Genomic DNA, 20162 nt, shown 5'->3' with positions numbered 1-20162 from the left:
CTCCCCTAGCTATGACCTATAACCCATGCAAGTATAAAAAACAAGACACCCCTGACCCCTGGTGTAGTTGCCATCTGTAGGTCTCTTTAACTGCCATTCAACTCTCACTTACTTGAGAGTTTAGCTCTGAATTCTTTCTTGGCAAAACTCAGGAACCGAGGTCAGCGTGGAGGCAAGGGAAGGGACCTGCCGATGGCAAAATGACAGGAGGAATCAGTGAACATTCTCCCATCCTCCTTTCCCGGAGGGTCCCAGTGCAAACACAACCTTGTTTGGGAGCACAACTGGTTGCAAGACAGAGAAATCCATCTACGCTGGTACGTGCGAAGGAGTACTTATTACACACGTGCAGCATTGTCTCCAGAACCCAAGGGAGCACAAGGTAGAAGTGAGATTCATGCAGAAGCAGCATCGGGCACTTAGGAGGCAATTATTAAATACCTGTTGGTGCCAACGGAATGCACGCTCAATTAACTAGAATGGACGCTCCAACTGGAACTCAGATACTGCCTCCAAGTCTCTGGGGCCACCCAAGCACTCCCCCCACCCCCCGCCAATAAAACTAGCCACCCATAGTTCTCCATCTGCCCATGGCCTTAGAAGCCCCAAGTGACCTCTTTCTCAGCATCTGCATTAAGGAACTTCTGGGGAAAGGGAATTTGATTGGCTCACCTGAAGTCAGGTGACCACCTCTGAACTAATCAGCAGAGTCATCTGCCAAGAGAGGAAGCAGGAGTGAGCGGGCAAGCTGCATGGGTTCAACCCATGATGGGAACTCAAGTCGGCTACAGAGGTATAGAAGGCCCACCACTACCCCCCACCCCCACCTTCTCGAGACACAGACCAAGGACGCTGAGTGTTAACTATTCCTTTATTAGGTGGTGAGGGGACTGGGGGCTGTACAATGCAAGGGAATTTAGCTACACAGGGATAGTGACCAGAAGCCACATTACAAAAATAGCCTAAAAATACTTCTATTTTGCCCCCGGGGCTGGGCAGGGGGGTGGGGGTGGGGGAGTACCAGGGGAGGGGTGCCACCAGGCAGCTCATTCCCTTCCTGCAGTCCCGTATTTAGAGGGAGGCAAAGTGACATGCACACATCTCCCCTGGTCCTCACGTTCTCACCAGCCACCCCCACCCAGCTCCCCAAGATGGCCCCGGCTCTAGGGTTGGGGGGACCTGGGGCGGGCTCTCTGGGCCAGAAGAGCCCTCCCCCCAGCAAAGCTATAGAACAAGTTCCATCTGGAATGCAGTGAAGTGAGGGACATGGGGGAGGAAACAGGCTCCCAAGTCTCACCCGCCCCCCGCCCCGGAGGGTGCGCCCAAGGGTGCCTACTTGGTACACACCAGGGTTGTGTACTCGGTACACAGGATCCCGGTCATGCCCGTGTACTCGGTACACAGGATCCAGCTTGGCCGAATGGGCCCACAGACTCAGCCCCACGGGGGCACTGGGGGGTTTGCAGGGGCAGGGAGCGTCTCCATATATATATTTTGTAAAAAATAATAATAATAATAAGTTTGTTTAAATGAATTTGTTTCTATACAAAATGTAAAAAAAAATAATAATAATTCACTCGTGTCAGAGTGTAAGGAGAGAGACCAGAGGAGGCAGGAGAGGGAGGAGGGACGGAAGCATGGGGATGGGGGGGTGCAGGAGGAGGCCCCAGGCTCATCTCAAGACCCAGGGGGTGGGGGGGGAGTCAGCCCACACCCCCTATAAATAAAGCAGGACTGAAAGCCGAGGCTGCGGACCTATCTCAGCCACACTTTGAGGGGGAGTCGGACCGGTACGAGGAGGCTGGTGGAGAGAAAAGAGAAGGGAAAGGTCTACAAAGGAAGCGGGGGGAGAGAGAGAATCAGGACAGGATGTCTGTTCAGCCCCCCAAGACCCAGGAACTGGAGAGCTCTCAGGCCAACACCTGCCTCTTGGGGGTGACTTCGGGCTGGGGCCCCAGCTGGGTCTGGGCCTGAGCTAGCGGGCCTGGAACGGAAAGGGGGAGCGGCTGGGCAGGCAGCGCCCCAGCGGCTGTGGCCGCGGGCCCGGTGGCAGTGGCTGGGCTGGGCGTGGAGTCTGACCAGTCCGAGAGGGAGGGAGGCGAGGGGCTGGCCCAGTGCTCGGGGGACTCGGGGGAGGGGGTCAGGTAAGGGTGCTCGCTGGGGACCCTCAGGAAGCGGGCCTTGGGGGGGCTGCCGTGGGCGCCGGCTGCCGGGTACTCCTCGCCGTGTCCCGGGGCCGCCAGGTACGGTGGGGGCCGCTCCTGGGGCGACACGGGGGTCCCGGGGTTCAGCAGCTGGGGTCCCGGCGCCAGCGGCAGCAGGAACGAGGGGCCCGGCGGGGCAGGTGGCGGCAGCCGGGCCCAGTCGAGGGGAACGGCCACGGGGTTCAGCAGACCCAAGCTGAGCACGCAGCCCCCGGGGGGCTGGCGCCCTAGACTGGCCCGGCTCGCGCCACCGAGCTGTGCCAGGGACACAGCCGTGGCGGTGGCAGCCGCATAGGGCCCCTCAAGGGAGAAGCCGCCAGGGGACGCGGGGGGCCCACCGAAGGGCCGTGGGGAGTCCAGCGAGTCCACGGGCGACAGCGTGACTGAGCTCTCGGCCAGGGGACCAGGGCAGGCCAGCGTCAGCTTCTTGCCCCGCCCCCGGGCGCCCTGCGGCCCCAGCCCCGCCTTCCCGGGTGGCCTCCGGCTCTTCTTGCCCCCAGACTGTGCCACCTTGAGGCCCGGGAGGAAGGCCCCCGGTGGGCAGAGGAGGGGCCCCAGGCCGTGCGGGCCGGGAGGGCTCCGGGGCCCACTGGGCTGGTCCAGCAGGCGCACGATGTCCTGGTGCAGCCGCTCCTGGGCCACGTCCCGCGGCAGCCTGTCCAGGTGGTCTGTGATCTCGCGGTTGGCGAAGTGGTCCAGCAGCAGCTTGGCAGCCTCATAGCTGCCCTCCCGGGCGGCCAGAAATAGTGGAGTTTCCTCCTGAGCGGGAGTGAGGCACAGAACCCACGACAGATCAGCATCCCAAGAACCCGGATTAACTCCTGGCCAAGGTCTGGCGGCCTTCTAGCCTCTGGTGGAAACCAGCTAAGAAGCCACACTCTCCAGCCCAGCAGAGCTTGGATGGGATCCTGGCTCTGCTGAGGGGAAACTAGGCAAGTTCTTTCCTTTAAAGCACATCCGTCCAGTGCCTACTAAGCGTCATGCCCCAGGGCCAGGACTAGGGTGAGGAAAGTGAGGCACTCCCCTTAGGCACAAAACTTAAGGGGGCGTCAAAAACCAATCATCGGGGGCGCCAGGGTGGCTCAGTCGGTTGAGCGTCCGACTTCAGCTCAGGTCATGATCTCGCGGTTTGTTGAGTTCAAGCACCAAGTCGGGCTCTGTGCTGACAGCTCAGAGCCTGGAGCCTGCTTCAGATTCTGTGTCTCCCTCTCCCTCTGCCCCTCCCCTGCTCACGCTCTGACTCTGTCTTTCAATAATAAATGAATGTTAAAAAAAAAAAAATTTTTTTAAAGCCAATCATCAAACTAAATGATATTTTAATGCAACCCTTTCTTAAATTACGCTTGTTGGCCAAAAAATCTGTAATGGATAAAATATCCAAATGTCAGATAAGGACAGAATCCATCCCTGTGCCCCTCTGAGCCTCACTCTTCCCATTTATAAAATGAGGAGAGTAATTTCACCCTGCAAGGCTTTTAAAACAATGATCGTTAACAGTTACCTTTTATTGAGGATCTAGTAAGCATTTTGCAAATGCGTTATTTCAGTGAATCCTCAGGAGACAACAACGAGGTGGGTACTGTTGCCTCCCCACTTCACAGATGAGGACACTGAGGTTCAGAGATGTTCAGCGATTTGCCCAAGGTCACACAGCAACTGCCACACGCTTCCTCCTCTAATCCACTGTTAGAGGCTGTTAGGTCCAAATCCTAACTTGGCTGCAGGCAAGATGAATGCCCCCACTAACCCACCCCACCCTGCTCTTTGCCATATTTAGGACTGACTGCCTGGTGGGTCAAGGGCTGGGGCTCACCTTGCTATCCTGCATGTCCTTGTTGGCTCCATTTTTGAGCAGGGCCAACGTGGCCTCCACATTGTTGACGGCTGCTGCCCAGTGTAAGGCTGATTTCCCTGTAGGGGGTGGGGGGAGAAGTTAGGGTTAGGACTAAGCTCATTTGCTAGGGTCCCACGGCCGGGGGGACAGAAAGTGTCTAGAATATGGCCTGGCAGGCAGGCGGGTGGGGGGACCTCCCATGAGTGCCTGATCATGTGTTTGGGTCCCTATATGTGCAGACCTGTGGGATGACGCTCTCTGTCCAAGAGAGACACTGTGCGTGTGTGTGCACACCTACAGTGCGTGACTCTCCATACACAGGCAGGGGTACTATGTGGACCTCACTCGGTTGTAGCTAGCGCTGTGCCTGTCCAATGCAGTAGCCACCAAGCACACACTGCTCTTTAGATTTACACTGATTAAAATTAAACAACACAGCTGCCAAGACCATTCAATAGGGAAAGGCTAGCCTTCTCAACAAATGGTGCTGGGACAACTGGATCTCCACGTACAAAAGAATGGGGCTGGATCCCTACCTCACACCAAATACAAAAATCAACTCAAATGAATCAAATATCTACATGTAAGGGCTCAAACTATAAAACATTTAGGGGAAAACAGAGGAGTAAAACTTCATGACCTTGATTTAGGCAAAGGATTCTTAGCTAGGACACCAAAAAAAACCAAACCAAAACAAAACAAAACAGTAACAACAGAAATAGATAAATTGGATCTCATCTAAATTAAAATGTCTGTGCTCCTAAGGACACCACCAAGAAAGCAAAAAGAAAACCTACAAAATGGGACAAATCTTTATAAACCACGTATCTGATAAGAGACTTATACCAAAAATATATAAAGAAGTCTTCTAACTCAATAATAAAAAAACAAAAACCCAATTTAAAAACAGGCAGGGACGCCCAGGTGGCTTAGTCATTTGGGCGTCTGACTCTTGATTTTGGCTCAGGTCAAAATCTCACCATTGTGGAATCAAGCCCTGGGGTAACCTCCATGCTGAGAATGAAGCCTGTTTGGGATTCTCTCTCTCTCTCCCTCTTTCTCTGCCCTCCCCCACTCGTGCACATGCTCTCTCTCTCTCTCTCTCTCTCTTTCAAATAATAAATTAACTTTTTAAAAAACGGGCAAAGCATCAAAATAGACATTTTTCCAAAGCAGATATACACATGGCCAGTAAGCACATGGAAATATGCTCAACATCATTAGCCACCAGGGAAATAAAAATCAAGACCACAACGAGATACCAATTCACACCCACTAGGAAGGCTGTAACAAAAGACAGTTAATAACAACTATCTGCGAGCACGTGAAGAAACTGGAACCCTCATGCACGGCCGGCAGGAATGTGACACAGGGCAGGCACTGTGGAAAAGTCTGGCCGCTCCTCACAAGATTCAACATAGAGTTACCATATGACTCAGCAATTTCGCTCCTAGTTGTGTACCCAAGAGAAATGAAAACATATGTCTACACAAAAACCGGTACATGAATGTTCATAGGAGCAGCAGCCAATGAATGTTAGGAAACATTCAGAGTAGGAAAATCCATACAGAAAGTATGTGTTTAAGTGGTTGTCTACGGCTGGGAAGGTAAGAAGATTGGAGGGTGTCAGCTAATGGTGAGGGCTTCTCTTCCAGGTGGTGAAAATGTTCTAAAATTTACTATGATGAGGGGCGCCTGGGTGGCTCAGTCGGTTAAGCGTCCGACTTCGGCTCAGGTCATGATCTCACAGTTCGTGAGTTCGAGCCCCGCGTCGGGCTCTGTGCTGACAGCTCAGAGCCTGGAGCCTGTTTCAGATTCTGTGTCTCCCTCTCTCTCTGCCCCTTCCCTGCTCATGCTGTGTCTCTGTCTCAAAAATAAATGAACATTAAAAATAAATAAATAAAATGAAATTTACTATGATGATAGTTGCACAGCTATGTGATTATACTAAAAGCCACTGGATTTCATGCTTTAAATGGCTGAATTGTATTGTATGTGAATTACATCTAAATAAAGCTTTTTAGGGGCGCCTGGGTGGCTCAGTCGGTTAAGCATCCGACTTCAGCTCAGGTCATGATCTCACACTCCGTGAGTTCGAGCCCCGCGGAAGGCTCTGTGCTGACAGCTCGGAGCCTGGAGCCTGCTTCGGATTCTGTGTCTCCCCCTCTCTCTTCCCCTCCCCTGCTTGCACTCTGTCTCTCTCTGTCTCAAAATAAATAAAAACATTTTTAAAAATAAATAAATAAAGCTTGTTAAAGAAAGCAGGCAAAACAAAGGTTAAAAAATTAAATGAAACAAAACATTTAGCTCTTCATTTGCCCTAGCCACATTTCAAGTGCTCAAAAGCCACTACATGTGGCCAGGGGCCACCACATTGCTCATCACAGACCAAGAATGATTTCCATCAACACAGAAAGTCCTACTGGACGGTGGTTCTCCAGAGCCACAGTTCTCAAACAGAGGTGATCCCCCCACCCAGGGGCATTTGCCAATGTCTGGAGACATTTTTGGTTGTCGCAGCTGGGGAGTCGGGTGCTGCTGGCATCTAGTGGGTCAAGGCCAGGGACGCTGTTTAATATCCTACATTGCAAGGACAGCCCCCAGCACAAAGAATCATCCAACCCCAAGTGTAAATGGTGCAGAGGTTGAGAACACCTGCTCCAGAAAGGTCGGGATCTGTGCAAGCAAGCCACCTCCGCAGAGGTATTTGCCATCACGTATGGATTTGGCCAATTTGCAAATGTACTATACCAGCTGTCCAGCAGAGGGCAGCACAGTAAGTTCTTCTGCTAAAGCAAACGGAAATGAAGTGTCTTCGGGAAGGCCACCTTTTTCTAAGTCACGGAGGTGTCATATGGGCTAGCAAATGCCACACACACACACACACACACACACACACACACACAAAACATGTGAGTGTAAGTCCACATCAAAACTCTGTTACATGTGGGACGCCTAGGTGGCTCAGTCGGTTAAGCATCCGACTTCGGCTCACGTCGTGATCTCACGGTTCGTGAGTTCCAGCCCCGCGTCGGGCTCTGTGCGGACAGCTTGGAGCCCGGAGCCTGCTTCGGGTTCTGTCTCCCTCTCTCTGCCCCTCCCCCCACTCACACTCTGTCTCTCTCTCAAAAATAAACAAAAAGTAAACATTAAAAAAAAAAACCCAAAAAACAAAACACTCTGTTGCACGTGCGTGAGTTTCAGTGATTGGGTCTCAGTGTGGGTGTGAGTTAACACCTACAGTTAGGGCCCAGGTGCCCCCTCTCAGCCTCCACCCACGGCTACTCCCCACAGCGTACCAAGCTCATCCACAGCATTGACATCAGCATGGCTGGCAATGAGTTCTTCCACCATGCCCTCCACCGCCAGACGGGCCGCGAGGATTAGCGCCGTTGAACCATCTGCCATGCGGGCATCCAGGTCTGTGGAGCGGTTCCGGATGAGAATCTAGAAGGGAAGGTGTGCAGAAGGGAGGGTCACGGCAGGAACAGAAGGACCAGGTACATCGCCAAGTCCCCTGAGCTCCCCCACCCCCACGTCCCCTATAGACTCCATGAAGTCCAGGAAGCAGGTACCTGCCAGGCCCCATACTCCCACAGACCCCCCATTTAACAAAGGAGAAAAGCAAGCTCCGTCTCGTAGGACCAGGGCTCAAACCCAGGCCTGGCTGATGCCTCATGTCGGCTGCCAGCTCCGAAGTCCAAAAGGGCAGGTCCACCTCACCTGGAAGACGCCTTGGGCATCAGCGGTGACAGCAGTGTGCAAAGGAGTGCGGCCTGAATGGTCCTGGGCATTGGTGTCTGCCCCGGCATCCAGCAGCCGCTTGGCCGCATCGGCCCGGGCATAGCGGGCAGCGAGGTGCAGGGCTGTCTCGCCCGTGCGGTCAGTCCGTGCCCCAAGCTGGGCTCCCTGGCAGATCAGGTCTGAGATGATGCTGGCTGACGCGTCTTCTGCCTCATCCTCCTCGGTGGGCATTGGCTCCAGAGCCCCGCCACAGAAAGAGGCCAGCATCAGTGGGGTGAAGCCGTCTGCAAAGGCCGGGAATGTGTCACGGGGAGGTGGGCACAGGGGGCCTTGCCAGCGAATGCGACTGAGGGCATTGCATTAGCAGGAGGCGGGACACAAGGGTCACAAGAGGGAGCGATGAGTCCTCCCATCTGCACCCACATGTGCACGTGTGTACACATGCACATGCGTGTGCATGCACGCACACACAGACACTCATGGCATCTGTGCCAGGTACCCGAGAAGCCAGGGCAGGATAAGGATGCACGGGCAGGTGACTTGTCACAGAAGGGCTCCCAAGGCAGATACAGGACAAGGGAGGGAGGAAGAAGCAAGCGTTCAACATCAGGCAAATTCCCAGGGGGTTATTTCAGCCCGATCCTGAAGGTGGACTCAGGTACCGCAGAGGTGTAATCCCGCTTGAGCTGTGTCTTTCATGCTCCCCCACCTGCTAGTGAAGAACCACCCCAGGGGGCGCCTGGTGGGTCAGCTGGTTAAGCGCCCAACTCTTGATTTCAGCTCAGGTCATAATCTCACGGTTCATTAGTTCGAGCCCCGCATCAGGCTCTGCACTGACAGGGCGCGGAGCCTGCTTGGGATTCTCTGTCTCTCTCTTTCTCTGTGTCTCAAAAATAAATAAATAAACTTAAAAAAAAAAAAAAGAACCACCCCAGAGACATAAAATCCCAGGCACTTCAGGCCCTGGTGGCCTGAGGAATTTCAGAAAAGAGCCATCAGTGCAGGTCATTTGGGATGAAAGCAAAACGAGCTGGGGGGAGGAATACCCTGAAATGCAGGAAAGACAGATCCGAGAGAATCCAAATAATGTGATCTGCTACGCTCTGCATGAGCATTTGCTCGTTTCCCTTAGGGAGCCATAAGCACCCCATTTTCCATCCTCAAGCCCCGAGTAGAGCTAAACCCAATCCTTGGCTCAAGGAGAGGCATTAGGCCCAGACCTGCAGTCAATCTGCATATTCCAGCCCCCCGGCCACACTGATTAGTTGAGGGATGGGCAGGTGACTCTAGTCCATCCAATCAGAACTCATCCTGGGACTTTTGCTAGGGTAACTGGTAATGAAGGTTTTATTTTTTTCTTTTTAATGTTTATTTATTTATTTTGAGAGAGACTGAGCGTGGGTGAGTGGTCAGAAAAGGCAGAAAGAGAGGAGAGAGGAAAGAGAGAGAGATTCCCAAGCAGGCTCCATGCTGTCACCACAGAGTCTGGTGTGGGCCTTGAACCCACGAACTGTGAGATCAGGACCTGAGCTGAAACCAAGCGTCAGATGCTTAATTGACTGAGCTACCCAGGCGCCCCGGTAACAAAGGTTTTACAAGGTTGGTCAGGTCTGTGGCTGTCGTGCCCCCCGGAGAAAGCCTCCTCGGGCTGGAGTCCTGGACCCAAATATCCATGATGCTTTCGGTTACAAGAGCCAGTAAATCTCTCGTTTTACTTAAACTAGTTTGAGCTGGGCTATTATGACTTACAACCAAGAGTCCTGATTAACACACACCCCCAGACAGACCCAACTCTCCCCAGGACACAGACCCAGATGCAACTTTTCCCAGGCAGGACTGGTAAGGGCATCCTTGGAGGGGGAAGGCATCACCACTGACCTGGGCCACGCACGTTGACATCCACGCCATCAGCATCCACATCGCCCTGTGGGGGCGTCAAGGCCATGGCTGGTGCCACACGGATGTCAGCTGCAACCAGGTGGTGTTGAGTCCACTGGCGACAGTCCACAGCATCCTCGGCCCCCACGCCAGGGTCCTCTACCTGGAGGCACAAGGACCCAGGCTCTCACAAAGAGTCGAGAGATAGTTAGAGGGACAGTCTGGGCATCCTCACAGCTTTCTCTTGCGGAGATGCACACACGGCCCCAAGAAACCACGAATATCCTGCTTCTTTTCTACATATGGAAACAGGAAACTGACATACTGGGGCTCAGAGAACCCATAAAAGGAAGACGTGGGATTTTAATCTGGGTAGGAAGTGGGGAGGGCTGGGAATCCAAGGTGGGTGATCAAGGAAAAGACACGGAGCACAGCCCCTGTCAGTAGACACCTGTCTATACCCTAGACGCGAACACGCTGAAAACGAAATTGAGAGAACAATCCCACGACGACAGCATCAGGAAGAGTAAAGCATTTAGAATTAAATTTAATAGAAGAAATGCAAAATTTGCATTCTGGAAACTACAAATCACTAGTAAAAGAAATGCGGGGGTGGGGGGCTGGTCCTTCAAGGATCAATTTTACTCTGAGAAAAGGCTGAATGGGTGGGAGAGAAAGAGAGAAGCAAAGAGCGGCCCTGGATACCACGTGGGACTCCTACCCAGTACTGTGAACATGAACATGAGGTATCAGGACAAAATAGACACAAATGTATCAGTTTACCTTCACAAGCATAGCACCTGGGCCCCTAGCAGGAGCTTGATAAATTTCAGACTCAGGGTCCAAGAGGCATAGTGATGTTATGGAAATAGGACAGAATGTTTTTTGGGGTTTTTTTTGGTATTTTTTAATTTTTTTTTCTTCTTCAGTATATTTATTTTGAAAGAGAGAGAGAGAGAGAGAGAGAGAGGGAGAGAGCATAAGTGGGGGAGGGAGAATCCAAGCAGTTTCCACACTCTGGACTGAGCCCAATGTGGGGCTCAATCTCAGGACCTCAAGATCATGACCTGGATGAAATCAAGACTGGACCCTTAACCGGCTGAGCCACCCAGGTGCCCTTCAGGACAGAATATTCTTAACTAGCCTGCCAGGACATTTAGGAGCCCTCAGGCACCAAACACAGCCTGATCAAGCCAGACCTGAGCTTAAGGACCCAGGCGGAGAGTTGAATTTCATGAAAGGGGAGAGCCAGGTGATGGACAGCTGTCCCAGCCTCCCTGATCCTTTCTGATTAGCTGTCCGTCACCTGACAGATCACGTTAGAGCTCTGAGCTTCTCATTAGCAAAATCAGGATAATGCTGTCATTCTGCAATGCCAAAATGCCATCAAAAACTTACTGCATGGGACACTTGGGTGGCTCAGTTGGTTAAGCATCCGACTTTGGCTCAGGTCATGATCTCATGGCTTGTGAGTTCGAGTTCTGCATCGGGCTCTGTGCTGACAGCTCAGAGACTGGAGCCTGCTTGCTTTAGATTCTGTGTCTCCCTCTGCCTCTCCCCACACTTGCACTGTGTCTCTCTCTCTCTCAAAAATAAATAAATAAATAAATAAACCCTATTCTGCTATCTACTTAATACACACGTGGGGATAAGAAAGAAAAAGAAAAGCCTGAGGTGAACAGATTTCTTCCAGCTGTCAATTGTAACAGATGTCTCCATTTCACAAACATTAAAATCTAGCCAGGGAGAGGTGGCTGAGAATTGAGATGTATATCAACAGCTGCTTTACAGGGTCCTTCGAAAGACAAAATAGGATGCTTGCGTGTGTTCAAGACATCTAGCAAGTATAAGGGAATGTTGGCAGGAACGTGTTACAGACTGAACTGTTGTCCCCCCAAAATCGTATGTTGAAGCTCTCATCTCCAACAAACAAGAGTATTTGGACAGAAGACCTTTAAGGAGATAATCAAGGCTAAACAAGGTCATAAGGGTGGGGCCCTAAACCAACAGGACTGAGATCCTTGTAAGAGGAAGAAACCCCAGAGCGCTCTCCCTCCATGCACACAGAAGAGCACCACGTGAGGACACACAGGGAAGGCGGCTGTCTACAAGCCCGGAAGAGAGCCCTCACCACGACCCAACCCTGCCAGCACCTTGTTCCCTGACTTCCAGCTTGCAGAACTGTGAGAAAAGAAGTATCTGTCATTTAAGACCCCCAGTCTGTGGTATTTTGTAACGGCTGTGTAAGTTGACCAAGACAGAGCCCACGGGTGTGGGCCCAGTACAGGAAAGGGTGTTTAAAACCAGCTCGGAGCACTTTCAGGCTGGGCACCCTGGACAAAGTGGGACCCCACAGTGAGAGAGCAGAGTTGCTGTCTAGGTCAGGGGCTCCGCTCCAGAAGACCCCACACGGACCTGGGAGCAGGGCCCTGGTTAGAGAGGGGCAGGATGGGGCGGCCACCATGACTGTTCCCCAGAGCCAGGGAAAACGGAGACTTCCCACGACTCTCCCACTGACCATCAGGGGCCCTCCACCCAGAACTCCGAGGGCAGGGGTCAGAGAAAGGACACCACCTTCAGTCGCTTCGCTTCTGGGCACTCAGTGTCCATCCAGTCTGTGGCCACCTGCCCCATCAGACTCTCGCTCTTGGCCATGTTCCTGTGGGCACAATGGGAAGGGGGGGAGGGGAGAAGAGACAATTGAGACATGCAACCTGGAAGGAGGATTTGGGGTGGGGTCAGAGACAAGCCCCCAGAGGCCAGCAGGGGTTGGGTTCTGGGGTCCAAGATACAGAGTCCAAAGAGAGGCTGCAGGATGAAGTTAAGGTCACTGGGGGGGGGATAGTCAGGGGTTATGATTGGTGGCAGCCAGGGTCTTAAGGTGGAATCGGGGAAGGGCCAAGAACGGGGTCAGGGGTCAGAACAGTGGGCTGTGGGATAGGTGAGGGTCACAGGCATATAGCAGAGAATACACAGGATGACATCAGGAGTCATGAGGATGTAGTTATCCTCCCCACAGGTAAGGATGCAGCCAGGATTAAGTAGGTTGTACTGAAGAGTCAGGAAGTCATGGGATCGCAGGAGAGGGGTACATTCTGGGGTTAGGGCAGGGCAGGGTTGGGGGGTCTTGAGGGACAGATAAGGGAGTTGGAGGCGAGGCCCAGGGCCAAGGCCAGGATTGAGGATCATGGAGAATGAACACTGAGTTGGGGGTGGAAAGAGGGTCAGAGGTGGGGTCAAAGGTCAGGGTGGGTTAGAGCCAGAGGTGGTATTTGGGGGGGGGGGGGGGGGCGGTCATAGATGATAGGGTCAGGGCTCCGTGAGGGGTCGGGGTGCAGATAAGGATCATGAGGCCAGCAGTCACGTGGGAACACATCTTGAGTATCTTGGTGAAATTGGAAAGGCCAGGATCAAGGCAGGGTCAGGGGGCGGTCAGAGCAGGATTCGAGTCAGGGGAGCGGAGATACAGGACATGGGGGTCAGGGGGTCACAAGTCAGGGGTGCCCCCCCCCCCGAGATCATGGAGTCGGTCAGTGGTCAAGGGATCTGGGCTGGAGTCTGAAGCTAGGGTCTGGTGGGGACGAGAGGTCAGTCGGGTCAAAGTGGGCTCAAGGGCTCCCAAGCCCCGCCCCCAGTCAGCCACCGGGAGTGGGCGGGGTCCTTACTTCATGCCCAGCGCGTCTTGGCCCACGGGCTCCCGGCGGCCCTTGTGGCCGGCAGCCACATCCTTGTGGAGCGCGAAGCCCTCGGGGAACCAGAGGGTGCTGTGCTCACGCTTGCGCCGGGCCACCATGACGCCCAGCACGAGGATGGCCAGCAGGAAGACGGCGCTGGCGGCCAGCAGCGGAAGCAGCGGCATGCTCGGCTCCGGCAGCTCCAGCGGCTCCCCTGCGGGGTGGGAAGCAGAGGGCTTCAGCCCCGGGCCGGCCGCCCCACCCCGCCCCCACCCCCCACCCTGCCACCAGGCCAGGCCTCACCTCGCACGGCCCGCAGCGGGTACGGGAAGTCAAGGCGTTCCACCGCCGACAAGGCTCCCAGGTAGTCGGCCGCACTCTGGGCGTCGGGGAAGCAGTGGTCATTCTCCGGTGACTGCAGGCACAGCCGGTTGTCAATCTCCAGCATCACCACAGAGCTTCGGGGACCCAAGGGAAGGACGGGGGAGGGGAGCTCAACCTGCTGCCGGCCAGGCACGGAGCCCCATGCCCTGGACTCAAAAGAGCGGTCTCCACGCACCACGTTGGCAAGGCCCCCCTCACCACGCCCCCACCCCAAACCAGTCTTGCTGTGGCCACCAGTGTCCCCCCAGCCACGAATCCAGTGGGCACTGGGCACTGTTTTCACATCAAGATCTCCAGTGGATGCCAGTCTCCTTTACCAGGCCGGTGCGTCCGTCCCCCAACTACTGTGAGCGCTGACTTCTAACAGATGACCCTCAGCAAAGTGGGGACCTCTTCACGTGGGAGGGGACACCCCTTAGGGCAGCCCTCAGCCGGTGACTGGCTGATTTGGGGGGTACAAAGGTGCCCTCCTGTCACAAGGACTCTGAAGTGCCGGTCATGCTCTAGAGCTCCCTGAGGCCAGACTGAGACTCCTTCTGCCTCGTTTGCTCCCTGCCACATCCTGCTTCTCTCTTTCCCTCTCTCCTGAGAGTGCCCCTTCCGAATGGCACATGTATCTGAATCCCTGCCTCAGGCTCTGCTTCCAGGAACCCAGCCCTCCAAACTCCATCTTGCCGTGAGATCCTTAGTGCCACATGGCCTGGTTCTCCTCCTATCTCCCTGGCTGCTCCTTCTCCTTTGTTTTTTTAAACATTTTCCATGTATTTTCTCTAATGGTTATTTTATTTTACTTTTCTGAGAGAGGGAGAGAGAGAGAGAGAAAGCGCAAGTGAGAGAGGGGCAGAGAAAGGGGGAGACACAGAATCTGAAGCAGGATCCAGGCTCTGAGCTGTCAGCACAGGGACTCGGGGCTCGAACTCAGAGCTGTGAGATCGTGACCCGAGCCAAAGTCGGAAGCTCAACTGACTGAGCCACCCAGGTGCCCCAACTCCCCTTCTTCCTGAGCTGATTTCCCTCAACCAATCTTTATCTCACTGTTCCCAGATCATTCTTCTGTCCCCACTCCTCTGAGTCCCTCCCAGGGCTTCAACACCCTTTTGTCTTTCTTGTCCATGTCTTCAGCCTCTGGCTGTCTCCTGGGGGGCCTCCACGACACCCCCTGACTCCTCAGATTCTGCAAGCCTGAAAGTGACCCCTGTTTATCACCCTGTGTCCTTTTTCTTTTTTTTTTTTTTTTAAATTTTTTTTTTCAACGTTTTTTATTTATTTTTGGGACAGAGAGAGACAGAGCATGAACGGGGGAGGGGCACAGAGAGAGGGAGACACAGAATCAGAAACAGGCTCCAGGCTCCGAGTCATCAGCCCAGAGCCCGACGCGGGGCTCGAACTCACGGACCGCGAGATCGTGACCTGGCTGAAGTCGGACGCTTAACCGACTGCGCCACCCAGGCACCCCCCTGTGTCCTTTTTCTTGATGAGACCCCTCCAGTAACCCCATCAATGCACCCAGGGACTAGCACATCATGTCCCTATTCCAGCCCTACCCGGTCAGAGCCCCTGCCCTCCATCTCTAGAATCCAGCCCTCCTCTGTCAGGGCCCCATCCCAGCTCAGGGGCCACACCTCCCTTCTGACCGCTCTACCAGGCCACCATCAGGAAAGTTCTCTGATTTCCATTTGTAAAAAACTAAAAGCACGCACGCCCTTAACCACTCTGCTCCCCAAGGACCCTTGCCAGTAGCCGGAGGTGTTTTGGGTTGTCGCATCTTGTGGCAGGAGGGGATGCTACCTGCATGTAGTGGGTGGAGACCAAGCATGCTGCTGCTAAGCATCCTACAGTGCACCAGACCACCCCCCACAGCAAAGCATGACACAGCCCCGGAGCCCGTGGGTGGCTCAGTTGGTTAAGCATCCGACTTCGGCTCAGGTCAAGACCTCAGGGTTCGGGGTTCAAGCCCTGCGTTGGGCTCTGTGCTGACAGCTCAGAGCCTGGAACCTGCTTCAGCTTTCGTCTCCCACTCTCTCTCTGCCCCTCCCCCACTCGAGCTCTGTCTCTCAAAAATGAATAAACGTTAAAAAAAAAAAAAAAAAAAGGAAGGAAGGAAGGACAGAAGGGATGATCCAGCCCCAAATGTCAACAGGCTGAAGTTGAGACGCGCTGGACGCTCTCCCAAGACGACTCTCGAACACGTTAAGGGAAGTGAAACACGCACGTTAAGGGAAGTGAAACACACGAGACCTGATCAACACTGCTCCTTCGCCCCTAGGTCTGCACCTGCGGCGGGCTCCCTCAAGCGTGGGGGCCACTCACCCGATCACCTCCGGGGCCAGCTCCCGCCGGTTCCGGGATTCGGCGCCAGGGCCGGGCCGGTGGTACGGGAAGACCATGGCCTGACCGTGTTCGTCCAGGCGGAAGCGCAGCGACGTGCGCAGGATGCCGCTCAACCGCTGCAGGAAGTCGGCGCTGGAGCGCAGCAGCTCCTCGGGCGGGAGCAGCACGGTGAGCACCAGCACGCCGCGGGCCAGCAGGGCGGGCACCTCGCCCGCGCAGTCCAGCCCGTCCCAGCCGCACTCCTCCGTGTTGCAGCCCTGGTCGCAGCGGCCGTCCGCAAAGTGGTCCGCACAGTACTTCTCGTACACGGGGCTGGGGGAGGGGAGGCGGGGGTCAGGGGTCATCCAACCACACACCAGAGGGAGCCCGGACTCCAGACACATGGGGTGGGGCGGGAGTAGGGGTCGGACAGCGAGAGGAGGCCGAGAGAGAGGGAGAACTAGAATGTATCCGGCACGTGCCAGGCTTTCTGCAAATCCAGCTATTCCTTCACGAACTATTGATAAGTAAATATTGACAGAGGCCTGCGGGGTGCTGGATATGGCTGTACGCACCCAGGATGTGGCTCGGACACAAATCCTTGCCCCTGGAGAGCAGGCATTCCAGCGGGCAGAGACAGACATTAAATGAGATGGAAAGAGCAGAAAACACAGTCTTCCAACTGTACACGAGTGAAAGCTAAATGTAAACACACACACACACACACACACACACACACACACACACGGCCCTTTTTGGAACTAAACGCTAAGGAGAAAAATGAAGCGGGAGATGTGTCGGGGTGGCCAGGGAGGAGCTCCCTGAGAAAGGGCGACTGGTTGAGCAAAAGCTTCAAGGAGATGAGGGAGGAGCCATGTGGCTTCCTCAGGGAAGAGTATTCCCGGCGGAGAGAACAGCCGGTCAGTGCAAAGACCCTGAGGTAGGACCAAGCCTGGGGTACCTGAGAAATGGCAGAGGCCAGGGTGAGTGAGGAGGGGAGTGGGAGACAATGAGGACAGGGAGATAAAAGTGAGAGAAGGGTTCTAGGCAAACAGAGGGACAAAAGAAGTAGAGTTGGGGGCACCTGGGTGGCTCAGCCGGTTAAGGGTCTGACTCTTGATTGCAGCTCAGGTTATGACCCGGTTCCTGAGCTCAAGCCCCACATCGGGCTCTGCACCGACAGTGCAGAGCCTGCTTGCGATTCTCTCTCTCTCTCTCTCTCTCTCTCTCTCTCTCTCTCTCTCAAAATAAATAAACTTACAAAAAAGAGGCAGAGCACAGGGATGGACAGATGGAATGAGACAGAAAGATAGAGTTCATGAATAGAGAGGGGCAGAGGATGGGCTGGGTAGACAGTAGGGGCATGGACTGATGAGGCACACAGACTGGCATAAGAACAGACAGATGCGGGGCGCCTGGGTGGCGCAGTCAGTTAAGCGTCCGACTTCAGCCAGGTCACGATCTCGCGGTCCGTGAGTTCGAGCCCCGTGTCAGGCTCTGGGCTGATGGCTCGGAGCCTGGAGCCTGTTTCCGATTCTGTGTCTCCCTCTCTCTCTGCCCCTCCCCCGTTCATGCTCTGTCTCTCTCTGTCCCAAAAAAAAAAAAAAAAAAAAGAATAGACAGATGGGTGGACAGGTGCGGTCCACGGATGGACCAGAAGAGACGTAGACAGACACTTGGGTGTACGGAGGAATGAAAGGAATTCATGGACGGACAGAACGAAGTCCAAAGATGGACAACAAGGACGCAGGGAGAGACAGATGGAGTGCAAAGGCAGAAAGAAAGGGCGCACAGACACACGGATGGACAAACAGGTCATGGCACGTGTGGACGGAGGGACAGACCACAGTGGCACGTGGCTGGGTAGATGAGATGCACAGACAGACAAACAGCACTCGGCTGGGCAGACAGAATACACCAAGAAACAGAGGGGGCAAACGTATGAACAGTCCCTCAGTCTAAACACGGACTGACGGTGGGGAAATGAATGGACAGTCAGAGAAGCGGGACCCGTGGATGGGCAGGTGTGGCTCAGGGACAGAGAAGACACGGACTGAGGCGAACGATCGAACGGGTGGCAGACGGGAGGGGCTCACTTGCAGGCGCGCTCCCGGCCGCCCGCGCGGCAGTCGAAGTTGTCATAGAGGCAGGCGGGCGAGCTGCAGGCGGGGTCGCAGCGGCTGTTGTTGAAGAGGCGCCAGCACTGCAGCGCCGCGCACTGCCGCCAGGGGTCGCCCACGCTCAGCGAGCAGTCGCCGCCGTCCCAGCCGCAACCCGGGCTGTTGCACTCGCGGTCGCAGCGCTTGTCCCCGCTCTTGGCCTCGCAGGCGGCGCTCGGGCACAGCGGCTCCTCGGGGGCCTCGGGCGCCGCCGCGGGCACCTCGCAGCGCGGTCCGTCCCAGCCTGGCGCGCACGCGCAGCGGAAGAAAGGTGCGAGGGGCGCGGGGCCGCAGGAGCCGCCGTGGAGGCAGGGGGAGGCCAGGCAGCTGGCGTTGGCGGCCCCCGGCGGCGACCCCCGCGAGCCCCGGCAGGCGGGCCCTGACAGTCCCGGGGGGCAGGCGCAGCGCGGCCCACGGACCGTCTGCTGGCACGGGACGCCCGCCGGGCACTGCAGCTCCCGGCAGGAGCGCGCCACCCGCTCGCAACGCGGGCCCCAGAACGGCTGGGGTAGGGGAAAGGGAGGGGATGGAGGGATTTGGAAGGGTGGAGAAGAGAGAGAGAGGAGGATGGGGGGTCAGGGCTTGAGAAGGTTGAGGCTCCAATTTCCCCAGGTCCCTCCACACCTCTCCCCTCCCCCGCCCATCGGAGGCCCCACCTTGCGGAGATAAGCCCCGCCTTCCCCAGGAGGCCTGGGGCGCCATCCCCCAAAACACGCACACACAGTCTCCAGGTATTTTCAGTATTTCTCAGGAACCCCCTTCCCTTCCACTTCTTCTCCCCTAAAGCCACGTCCTGCAACGTGGCCACGCTCCCACTCCTCTCCCAGGGGCACTGATGGGACCTACCGGAACGCAGCGGCAGGTAAATGTCAGCATACCCCCAGGTCCTGGGCTGGGACGGCACTGGCCTCCGTGCTGGCATGGCTGGGACTCACAGGGAGACAGGACAGTCTGACAGCGGGGACCTGGACAAGCGGGAGCTGGTGGGTCAGCCAGTGTAGGAACAGGGGCCGGATCCCAGGGCAGCCACCTCTCCCACGCTTACCTGTGAAGCCCGCACGACAAAGGCAGCGGAAGCCCCCACCTGGGTCCTGCAGACAATCCCGGGTGTGTGCATCGTGGCAGGCACCCGGGTGACACTCATTGATGTCCGCCTCGCAGCGCAGGCCAGTGTACCCGGGGGGGCAGGTGCAGCGAAAGCCACCCACGAGGTCCACACAGGTACCATTGTGCAGGCACCGGGGGCCCTGGTCCAGGGGTGGGCCTGGGCCACAGTCGTCCTCATTAATCTCACAGAGCACACCTTGGGGGGAGGGAAAGATGAGGGAGCCGTCGGGAAGGGATGGAGAGCCAGCCTCCCATCCTGTCCCCCAACCCCGTCCCCGGCGTACCCAGCGTTCCCGGGGGGCAGGAGCAGAGATAGCGGGCCACGAGGTCAATGCAGAAGCCCCCGTTCTGGCAGGGCTGGGAGCTGCACTCGTCCACATCACCCTCACAGTTGTCCCCGGTGTAGCCAGCTGGACACTGCAGCGATGTGAGACGGGGACCAGCACTGAGCCCGGGGGGGACACAGATAATCCCCAGGAAGACACGGAGATTGCAGTGCAAAAGGACATACAGTCCAACACACAGAGGCATGTCCGGTGTGCAGAAAACAGAAAACAGGCACACAGTACAACGGAACACATTCAGACACAGAGGACACCCACACACGGAGGGCTACAGGCACACCCAATGAGAGGGACACACCCACACAAATGCACAGGACAGACACCCAGGAGAAACACCCACATACACCCAGACACATAGGCCCAGAGACACCAGCACGTGCATTCACACCCAAAAAGACAGGGCACACAGAGGGATACGGGGCACATCCAGGACACAATCGAAGACAAAGACAGCCCGTGGGCAGAAAGTCCCTCAGATCAACGGAGAAATAGCCCCACGAGATGACACCCAGAGACAGAAAAGC

The 20162-nt window shown here is 55.6% G+C and overlaps 1 protein-coding gene across 1 annotated transcript in view; it reads right to left on the bottom strand.

Moving 5' to 3' along the window:
• Positions 1-853: 853 nt before the first annotated feature.
• Positions 854-20162, bottom strand: part of NOTCH3 (notch receptor 3) — a 35767-nt gene continuing 16458 nt past the window's right edge. Inside the window, exons 21-33 of the mRNA XM_058727658.1 lie at positions 19579-19711; positions 19233-19490; positions 19034-19152; positions 18125-18690; positions 16029-16361; positions 13638-13792; positions 13326-13548; positions 12235-12319; positions 9661-9823; positions 7762-8066; positions 7338-7485; positions 4018-4115; positions 854-2963 (exon numbers count right to left, since the gene is read on the bottom strand). Coding sequence (XP_058583641.1) covers positions 1911-2963; positions 4018-4115; positions 7338-7485; positions 7762-8066; positions 9661-9823; positions 12235-12319; positions 13326-13548; positions 13638-13792; positions 16029-16361; positions 18125-18690; positions 19034-19152; positions 19233-19490; positions 19579-19711 — 3639 coding nt within the window. The 3' untranslated portion in view covers positions 854-1910. The remainder of the gene's footprint in view (positions 2964-4017; positions 4116-7337; positions 7486-7761; positions 8067-9660; positions 9824-12234; positions 12320-13325; positions 13549-13637; positions 13793-16028; positions 16362-18124; positions 18691-19033; positions 19153-19232; positions 19491-19578; positions 19712-20162) is intronic.

This window comes from Neofelis nebulosa, chromosome 4 (assembly GCF_028018385.1).
Source record: "Neofelis nebulosa isolate mNeoNeb1 chromosome 4, mNeoNeb1.pri, whole genome shotgun sequence".
NCBI classification, from domain to species: Eukaryota; Metazoa; Chordata; class Mammalia; order Carnivora; family Felidae; genus Neofelis; species Neofelis nebulosa.
Note: the sequence above shows the minus strand (reverse complement) of the source record. Positions and strands in the feature narration are given on the sequence as shown.